The sequence below is a fragment of the Olea europaea genome, chromosome 20, assembly GCF_002742605.1.
Source record: "Olea europaea var. sylvestris chromosome 20, O_europaea_v1, whole genome shotgun sequence".
Taxonomy (NCBI): domain Eukaryota; kingdom Viridiplantae; phylum Streptophyta; class Magnoliopsida; order Lamiales; family Oleaceae; genus Olea; species Olea europaea.
In genome coordinates, this window is record NC_036256.1 from 2939922 (window position 1) to 2950446 (window position 10525).

General features: G+C 32.3%; 1 protein-coding gene across 3 annotated transcripts; it reads right to left on the reverse strand.

The window, feature by feature from the left end:
* Positions 1–6343: 6343 nt before the first annotated feature.
* LOC111369411 (nuclear transcription factor Y subunit B-10-like) lies at positions 6344–9315 on the reverse strand. Of its 3 annotated transcripts, XM_022990916.1 has the most exons (8): positions 9231–9315; positions 8875–9122; positions 8177–8306; positions 8000–8005; positions 7830–7907; positions 7679–7729; positions 6670–7101; positions 6344–6570 (listed from the first exon to the last, which is right to left on the reverse strand). In XM_022990916.1, exons 2-7 carry the CDS (start codon positions 9108–9110, stop codon positions 7057–7059), a joined length of 546 nt encoding a protein of 181 aa, XP_022846684.1. In that variant the 5' UTR covers positions 9111–9122; positions 9231–9315; the 3' UTR covers positions 6344–6570; positions 6670–7056. The 3 variants fall into 3 exon arrangements, with proteins under 3 accessions (XP_022846684.1, XP_022846683.1, XP_022846685.1); XM_022990915.1 differs by lacking the exon at positions 6670–7101; XM_022990917.1 differs by lacking the exons at positions 6670–7101; positions 7679–7729.
* Positions 9316–10525: the final 1210 nt, after the last annotated feature.

A 10525-nucleotide genomic window follows, 5' to 3' on the forward strand; every position in this document is an offset into this window, starting at 1 on the left:
TTACTGTTGGAAGAGCAGCTTCTACACAATTTCCAAGAATGGAAAAGGGAGAAGAAAACCCTAGTCTTGGAAGATGCTGAAGGGGAAGAGAGAGAACATAACGTTGTCTTAGTTCTGTAGCATTTGTTACCTGAGGGCTGAGGCCGAGGGTGGTGCTTTTGCTCTGCAGTTCCCGAGACAGTTTCTCTCTCTTCTCATTTGCGGGAGACTCAAATTTGAGATTTTTATCTACGCTCCTCGCTCACGCGCTTGTGCACATTGCAATTTATTTTTCATTGAGCACCCTTGAACTATGAGAAAAAACCATGTTGTCACTCTAGTTAAGATTTCGAAATCTTAATAGTTATTAATACGAGCACGTTTGGGTAAGCTTAAACACAAGTCAAAAAAATTTCTTGAATATATTTAGAGGTCTTCTTTCTTGACCAATGATTTGCTACGCTTGTTTATTCTTGTTCGATCGAGAAAAAGGCGTTGACTGATAATTGATTCATCTATCGAATCTCCTTTTGAGTAGTAGTACAATCCTTAGAACATACAACAATTCTAAGTGGCGAATAGCTAATATCGAGATACCAAATCTTCTCATATTTGGATACATACTTTCAAGTTGAAAAAGTTTTTGAAAAGTAAAGTAACTTCTATTTGTGTAAATGTAGAAATTGCTTTTTATTTTTAAACAAGATCAAAACCATGAAAAAAAAATAGCTAGTAAATTAAAATTGAAATACCGTAATTTGCAGAATTAGAAGTTTTTGCAGAATTTGTTTCAGATCTTGATAAAGCTATCAAGAATCTATTGACAAGATGTGATAAAGAGACAATTCTTTTATAAATTAAGGTCCTATTTGGTACATATTAATGTAAAAATGAGAATGAAAAATATAGTCATTACAGGTCCCACACAAGAGATAGAAAGTCAAATATGGTGACTTGATATGATGGATAACGATCATATTTTTTATTTTAGTGAGTTAATAATGGGAAACAAACGGGAGCTAAGTATCTGTTTAAATTAGGGCTGTACAAAAAAATCAATAAATCTCAAATTGAATCGAAACCATTGAGTTGAAACTGTTGGTTTGGGTCCATGTGGATCTGTAGTTTCTTTTTCGTCAAACCGAACCAAACCATTTCAAAATGGTTTGGTTTAGGTTTTGATTTTCAAAAATCGCATAAAATCGAACCGAACCATTTTAAAAATTTTTAATTAAAACATTAATTTTATTAACTTAAAAATTTTATATCTATATTTTTTTTTACAATTTAATAACACAAATTATAACTAGCTTATTGAAATAATCATAAAAAGTAAATTATGTTCATCATTATTGACCTATGATTTAACAGATTCACAACACATATCCTCAGTCGATATCTAAACTAAACTAAAGTTATTTCAAAATCATATAAAATGAAGAAAAAAAAACATATATTTTCAACAATCCAAATAATGATTCAACAAAACTATATCAGTAAATCACGTCCAAAGTTTTAGAAGCCCTGACATAAACTCTCATTTTCCTAACATTTGATGCTTGTTTGCTACTATTGAACGAATTACCAATCGCCTTTGTCTGTTTCTATTAGTCTACTAATCTCTTCCCGAGTCGTCTCGTTCTCTCTTCTCCGTCTTAGATTCTTATTCAAACAATTTTTTTCATTTTTCTTTCTTTTATTTGTTTTTTTGAATTTATTATACAAATGTGAGTTCTGGTTTGGATAGAAAAATGATTATTCGTGTGCTTAGTTGATTAATAAACTTGTTTGTGATTTGGAAAAAACGAATGATGGAACGTATTGATTATGTGAAAATGTTAAAGTTCCCTAACTAGTATTACTACCTTCTCCTTTCATAAAGTAGTTAAACGATGAAATTCGTTAATTTTCAATAAGTTAAAACTCTATCAATCTTTGTACATCTAAATATATCACATTTAATCCTTATCTTATATCTCACTAGCAAGACGAAAGGAATTTTAACCAAACTATAATAAGAGAATGTAACTCTACTTTTACCAATAGTTATATGACAATACGAATGTCAAATAAGAAAAGATAAATAAAAATGAAGAAATATATATTTTTTCTATTAACATATTTTAACAACCAACTTTGAAAATAATTTATTCATGAGTTTCGTGGTAAATATGAATGTAATTTAACATTTAACATAATTAGTTCTCGCTTAAACTTATATTTAACTTATGCTAAATACATTACCTATAATGTCGAAAAGTAAACCGCGGATATGGTTTGGTTCGAAAAATAAAATGGTTTGATTTGATTTGAAAAATTTTCAAACCGCATAAAATGATTTGAGTTGAAAATATAGCACAAATCGGACAAATCGAACAACATTTACCCCTAGTTTAAATACAAATTCATAATATTTTTATAAATTTAACATTAGTTGTGATTACACATTCATAACTACTATGGATTACTATCCACGTATTTTGCTGAGTTTGGTGGGTCTGGTAACTGGTTGGTGAATGGTGAATCAAATCCAATGCAACATTTACTAGTCCTACGTATAATATAATATAATAGATAATAAAAAATCATTGAAGATGTCAAGTAATTAAAAGCACAGCTATTACTGTAGATAATCATTGAATATATTATTTTTGGGTAATTGGCGCAAAACATCCTTACCTTTCGAGGTTATTGTGGAAAACATCCCTACCTTTCATTTTTTGGCATTTTTGCCCTTATTTACCACCTTTCTTGCGCTGAAAGTCCTTTTCACTGTTTTTTGACAATTTTGCACTCTATTCAAATAAAAGAAAAAGAATAGAATAGAAAACAAAAGAATTAATTGCAACTAATACCCCAAAATTTCAAAAAATTACAAATTAGTAATAAATATAGGAGTTAATAGCCCAAATGGTTACTAAACTTTGCCAAAGGTCCAAAAAGGTCATTGAACTTTTTTAAATACAAAAAGAAAAAAAACCAAAAAAACCAACAAAAAAATTGAAGAAACGGGCCCCACCAACAAAAAAAGGAAAAAAAAATTAAGGAAGGTGAAAATGGAGGAAGGGGAAAAGGAAACCAAAAATTATTTTTTATTTTTTCAATCATACATTTTTAATCAAAATTTATTGAAAATTTTATTTTTAAAAATAAAGAAAAAAAATACAGATTAGTTTTGCTAAAAATAAAATTTTCAATAAATTTTGATTAAAAATGTACGATTGAAAAAATAAAAAATAATTTTTGGATTACTTTTCACCTTCCTCCATTTTCACATTCCTTATTTTATTTTTATTATTATTATTTTTGGTCCTTTTTTTTGTTGGTGGGGCCCGTTTCTTCAAATTTTTTTGTTGGTTTTTTTGGTTTTTTTTTTCTTTTTGTATTTAAAAAAGTTCAATGACCTTTTTGGACCTTTGACAGAGTTTAGTAACCATTTGGGCTATTAACTCCTATATTTATTACTAATTTGTAATTTTTTGAAATTTTGGGGTATTAGTTGCAATTAATTCTTTTATTTTCTATTCTATTCTTTTTCTTTTATTTGAATAGAGGGCAAAATCGTCAAAAAACAGTGAAAAGGACCTTCAGCGCAAGAAAGGTGGTAAATAAGGGCAAAAATGCCAAAAAATGAAAGGTAGGGACGTTTTCCACAATAACCTCGAAAGGTAAGGATGTTTTGCGCCAATTACCCTATTATTTTTCCTTCCCATTTGGGGCAGGCGGGGCATGAAACCTGTCCCGTGAAAAGAAAAAAATAAAATAAAATAAACGCAACGACAAATGAGGCAAACCATCGACCCATTCCACCCCAACTAAGGCGAGGCGAAGGCATCGTCATTGCTAGATATTATTATGAATATTAATTTTACATTGATTTTTGATTTTCTGTCTACGGTAGACAGAGGTTATAATACTTACTATGGGTGGACACTCAGTTGAATTTTACATAACCCTTGATTGTTTTCTATTTTTAAAAATTCATTTTCAATTACATATTTTCTAATAAAATAAATTTACAAATAATTCGAAATTATTTTCTTACTTTTTAACCACACTTTTACAAAAATATCATTATTCAATAATTTTTTCCCCCCCATCCCACCCCACCCCACCCCACCAAAAAAAAAATGGAGTTCAAACAAGGACATAATATTTTTGTTAATGTGATGCCATTAAATTTTGACACCTCATACTTCTTTATATTAATGAATTATATTCTATAAGCAAATCTTTAGGAAGTCTTAAAATAAAATAGATACATTTTTTAGTGTTTTAAAAGGTGTGATGCGTGACGATGTGTGTGGAGACCAAGTTATGAGCTATGCGAGATTAGGTGAGGCTTAGGCATAAAAAGTATAAAAATGTATTTTCTTATTTTAATGTTATTTTACTTTTTAATAAATCAAAAATTTATTTCATAATTAAAAATAATACTTACTAAATATTTAAAATAGATTTATAAGAACATTATACATTTTTTTCAAGTTTCCAATAAAAAGATAAATTTCAAATTTAAGTACAAAATAGTAAATAAATAGTATAGAAACTTAAATCTTATCTAATTCTTTATCGGACTCTAATTCAATATCCTATTCTTCATCTAATTCGTCTTCTATGTCTTCCAATACAAGTGGTTGTTTTAAATTATGACAAAATGAAGAAATTAGGGATTGTTAATTTTTTAACAACACAAAATAAAAATTAAAAACAATGATGATGCGCATCAATACACTCATAATTGTGCATAGACGTGCCTTAGCGGTCAATGATTGCTATTGATCATCAAATAAGGCGCCAAGCCACTTGGCTTGACATTTTGGCCAATCACGTACCTAGGCATCACCTTTTAGAACACTTATTTTATTTTATTTTTTTATAGCTTTTCTTTGACTAGAAAAATAGGGTTTCCCAATTAACAAAGTCTGCCCTTGAATCTTATGATAATTTATGTGGAAATAGCAGGAACTAATACTTTTAGAAATCTCATTTCATAAATCACATGTGAAATATACTATTTCAAAAATCAAATATTTTATTAATTAATTAATATAAATAAAAATTAATTAATCTACCGTATTCTATTCCAAAACCCCTCTCTCTCTTCACTCTCTCATCTCCCCACTCCACACTCTCTATTATCAGTCCGCTGACCCACCGTCGCTGCAAATTCGACTTTTCTCTGGCGAGACACACATCGACGGTGTGTGTGCGTGGTTGGCGGTACTGCAACGCTCTGTGAAGAAGCCATGCTCTCTCTCTTCACTCTCCTCTACATTCTCCATGCTCTTTGCAAACTCGTCTTTTCTCCGGACGAGTGTGTTGTTGGCAACGCTGCAATGTTTAGTGAGCGACGATGTTGCCGCCTTGGCCGAGAATAGTTCATTGCTTCTGGATTCGACACTTCTGCTGCTTTTACCTGTGTTGGTGAGGTTGCAGGGTGGTGTATTTTTAGGTGTATTTGGTAGTGATTTTCTGGCTATGGTTATGTTTCTGGTGGTTGTGATGATTTCTGACGATGGTTGTGTTGGCGGTGGAGACATTTGTTATGTTGGTGAGATTGTGGGTTAGGTATTGTCTGTGTGTTTGGTGGTGGCGATTGTGATGGTTTCTGGCTGCAGTAAAGGTGCTCGTGTTGGTAATGATGATGTGGACAGTGTTGTTGAGGTTGTGGTTGGACATTGTTGGTGTGTTTGGTGCTGGCGGTCGCGATGGTTGGTGGCTAGAGATCTAATAATGGTGGTTTGTTGTGGTTTTTGTTGATAGTTGATTTTAATCTAATGGTGGCGATTGGTTGTGTTCGTGTTGGTGGTGATGGGTACGACGATGGTGTTGATTCTGACGACGACAATGGTGATGGTGCTGGAGGAATGGTGAGATGGTGGTCGCAAATGATGATGGTGGTCGCAAATTATTTGGTTGACTGTGACCATTAAATTGATTAATCTGTGACCAATAAAAAATATAAATTGTGATAAAAAAATAATTTGCGACCTAAACAATTGTTAATGTATGTTCGATAATTTGTAATTGTATAATAAGTTGTACTTTATAATATTTGTAATTTGTAATCAATAAATAAATAGCGACTTACAAATTTTTTTAATTTGTGACTAATGAACAAAATATGACCTATAAAATTTTTGAAATGTGACCGTAAAATAATTTGTGATATAAAATTTTCTGATTTGTGATCAAAAAATAATAAATGACTAACTAAATCATTAATTTGTGACCAGATTGTATAGATCGTAACCTAAATATATTAATTAATTAAATCATAAATAAATTTTAATAAAAATCTGACTTTTAAAGTTCGAAACTTATTTTCTTGATTTTGAAATGTGTAAAGCTTAAACTTTTATGTATGAATTTTTCCCATAATTTATGTTCTTGAAAGTGACCCAAATGTACAAATTTCACTAGAATATAGCTCTTTTTGAGTGCTGAAATTCAACAAACTTGAAGCATGATAATAAATAATATAAAAATACACTTTGAAACTGTGATGATCTCCCCAAGCAGGACAAAAATGAAGATAAAAGTCTAGTCCGCGCCTCTCATTGAGACCATCCTATGTTGAGCTTGGGACTGGACATCAAACCGGAAAATAAAATGAAATTAGTCGAGAATCAGATCCAACTGCTATATAGATAGAGATTCAAGTAACCAGAAGAGAATTAAACTAACTTCGTTCATACACGGAGATGAAGGCGATAAGTTGATAAACAGCAATTGCACAGCATCAATTAGATTCTCAGAATCAAAAAGTATGTTCAAGGAGATCATTTCGCAATTATGGAGAATAATAAACCAGAATCAAAGTGCTGAAGCAAAGCTCCTACTCTAACTCACAAATTATAGAAAGATTAATCAATTAAAAATGCTAGCAAATCACTCTATGAGAAACTTCAGATAACTTATTTGATTAGCCGCCCTACTGTAAGTTATACAAAGAAAAGTACGCTGGAAATTGACAGTCATGACATTCTGAAACTCAGTTAATCGAATTGACTTGTGCCAGAATTCATAGTGAAGTTTGTTAAATCCTCTCGAACTTCATCATGGTGAACCTCCTTATATTAACTTATTCTGGAAATCAACACTCAACAGCTTTCCCTTCTGAAGGACATATCAAGTCACTCGTCAGAATGTCGACACTGATCCTCTCAAACCACATTCTAGTCACACAACTGTTAACATCCTTTTGAAGGAGTTGACAAAGCTTATTTAGTGGCATGATATTTAGGATAGTTAACAAAGCCTAAAGCGTAGTCTTTTGTATATCCATTTCCCTATCTAGATACAATTAGACAATGTCGCCATCATCTCTCTCTTCCAAGAAGATACGACAACAGACCAGCTATTTATTATAAAATCAGGCAGAGTTTAATCATTGTTTTTGAAGAAGAATAGTCAGTGGTAAGACTCGAGATCCATGACCCCAATCAAGGAAAACCATATTTTTTTCAACAATGAGACCAGTTAAATGTCATTTGGATCTAATTTTCCCTTGATAGACATGGAGTTGAACAGACAGAGAATTGGAGATTATACCACAAGGTAAAAATTCATGTGTAGCGAATAGGGCTGGAAAGGTATAAGAGACACATACAGTATACATATAATGAGGGATTGATGGTGAAAACAAGCTCAGTTATCTGGGAACATAGAGTCGTGAGACATAGATGGTAGGTACCTGAGAGTTTCCATAATTAATGACTCGAGAAAATGAACCCTGGTGAGCAAGCTGTACAAATACAGGGGATAGTAATTGCAATAAATATATGTAACAAATAGCCTAAATAAAAATATAGGAAAGGCTTCCAAGAGAATGTGTTACAGGATACCTGTGAACTAGTACTAGGTTGAACTGCATCATTTCCTGAAGATCCATCTGCACCCTTTGCTGACGCCTTGGTGTCACCCTGTGGAAAAACCCAAATCAAATATTAAGCTATCAAGCGAAATGAACCAATATAAAAACCACTTGATGATAAAGCACTTTACATTCACTCACCTCCATCTATCATGCAACGAGAAATCAAAAACACCAAAACCAAAAACAGAAACAAAAACAAAAAATCCATCAGTTGCAGTACTTAGTAATATCGAAAGGAAAACTAAGCAATATGCTTTAGACCACAAGCAGGAGTCTGAACTCTTTATTTCGAAAAATAGTATAGGAAGCACTTACCTCTCTGTACCTAGCGAGGTAAACCTTAAGTGGATCGATGTAATCTTCAAAGCCTAAAGTCACCATAGCCCATAACAAGTCATCCCCATTAATTGTCTTTCTTTTCTCTCTCTGGCACTTATCACTTGCCCTTGACATTTAAACAACCAAGAAGGTTTCAATTACTTACACATCTACAATTACATAACACTTCCAAAACAGATATGAAATTTCAATTTTCATTGAATTCATTGAACATAAAAACAAATTACTGCAAAGTCACTCATAAAAAGACGACATAACCCAAAGATGCATACATTTATACACATATACGAAGACATAGTTCCATGTCTACATAAGACGTGTACAGATTCCAAGGAAAATGCTAAAGTGTGCGTGTGTTGTTCGCGAAATTGAAAATTTGTTATTTCCTGTAACAATTTCCGGGTAATTCCATCAATCACACACAAACGCATATATAAATTAAATAAAGCAATATGTAAAAGATGGAATGATGTGTTTAAAACTCGGACCTTAGGGATTTCTATGCAAACACGGAAGTAACTTTTTCAAAGAAGGGCACGGCAATCCTTTTTCACTCCAATCGTGAATCACCGATGCTCTCCTTCGTTCAATCACTTAATTAACAGACAACACACACACACACAAAAATAAAAAATGAAGAAAATTTGAAACCAATAATTAAGCTTTTGGCATACTCGCTGGTGATGAAGCTAATAAACTCAGAGACGCATTCCTGAACGGTCTCTTTAGCGTCCTTGGCGATCTTTCCATTAGCAGGGAGCGCCTTCTTCATGATCCGACTAATATTCGCGATAGGCAGGAATCTATCCTGCTCTCTAGCATTCGATCTAGGGCTCAGGTCGCCACCACTTTCATAGCCGCCGCCGCCAGGACTCCCCGTCTGCCGTCCCTGCTTGCCAGCATCCGCCATACCTCCAAAACCCTAGAAAACAAAATCCAAACTCAGTGACCATGGATGAATACAGCATTAGATACAAGGATTTGTAAGGAAAAGTGGAAAGAGAAATTAGACCGGGGGTGGAATGAGTACCGGTATTTGTATTTGGGAGGGAGAAGAGGAGAGTGAATTAGGAGATCGGAGGGTGGAGAATTGGGGAGAGAGAGGAGACGATTGAGATGAGAGATTGGGAATGAGATTTGTTCTATCTACACCGTCCGTTTTATGGATACAGCTATTCAGTGTGATTACACCACGTGTCACTGCCGATATCTCAACGGACCTCATCGTTTTAGTCAGGATGTTCTTTTCTCCTTTTCGATATAATTTTTGCTTTTCAAAAAATAAGTAAATTTTACAGCCACGGTAGGGGTTAATGGTTTTTAAAAAAAAATTAACTTTAAACCACACCACACGGAGACACTAAATTTTGTAGTATTGATGAAACATTACTAAGCCCCGTTTGGTTATAATTTTTCAAGCCAAAAGGCCACTTTTTTCTTTAACGGACAAAAAATTAATTCTAAAAATCAATACCAAACAGACCTTCAAATGCTTTACATTAATCACTCGTTAAGATTCTAATTACCTTCGTGGCAAATGGAATTCACATGGTACAAATTACCGTTCAATTATCATTGAGAGCATTTTAATAAAGTTGAATGACATCTCAACAATACTTTTAATGTTCAATAAAGTCTCATCATGCAACCCAAAGTTTAGATATTTTTGAATAATTTACTCATTTCCTCGATCGATTTTTTCAAAAATAATTTAAGTTTTAATTTTTTTTTTTAATCAGGAGACTTCATTTTTCAGCTTAAATATCTTTAATGGCTACTCTTTTAATTTTAAAATCTATTATATTCGTAGATTTAGGTATAAGGTCGCGATGTTAAATCAATATTGAGAGTTGTGCACAAGATAGAGTATGAACTGACCTCTTTTTTAGTAGAAATATAAAATATATTTTAATATTCTTCTTCATTATAGTAAAATATTGTGAAAACAATTGAAATAAATATCGCATTTAGAGGAACTCAAATAATATTGGGAGTCTTAGATAAACATCTTTGATGAAGCATTTTCAAAAATAATCCTAAAGCATTTCATAGAAAGATTGATCTTCAAAAAAATCGATTATACTAACGAAAATAAATAATTATCATCGATTTGTACAGAACTACAAACAATAATACTAGTTGTGATTATTATCGAACGTCTATCAACAAAGACAGAAATGTTGACCAACGATGTCATCAACATCATCAATAGTACTTTGGTTTGTTTAAAAATCATATTCTTTACAAGCGTCCGTGGATCCAAACCAACAATTTCAAAATTAAAACATACGCATTTATTTAAATAGGATGTTGGAAGGATTTTTC

Coding starts and splice junctions, on each gene's coding strand:
- LOC111369411 (XM_022990915.1), bottom strand. CDS start 9,110: ATGGCGGATGCTGGCAAGCAGGGACGGCAGACGGGGAGTCCTGGCGGC. Junction 8,307..8,874: donor ATTAGCTTCATCACCAGCGA/GTATGCCAAAAG, acceptor TTAAATGTCAAG/GGCAAGTGATAAGTGCCAGA. Junction 7,730..7,829: donor AACCTAGTACTAGTTCACAG/GTATCCTGTAAC, acceptor GTATTTGTACAG/CTTGCTCACCAGGGTTCATT.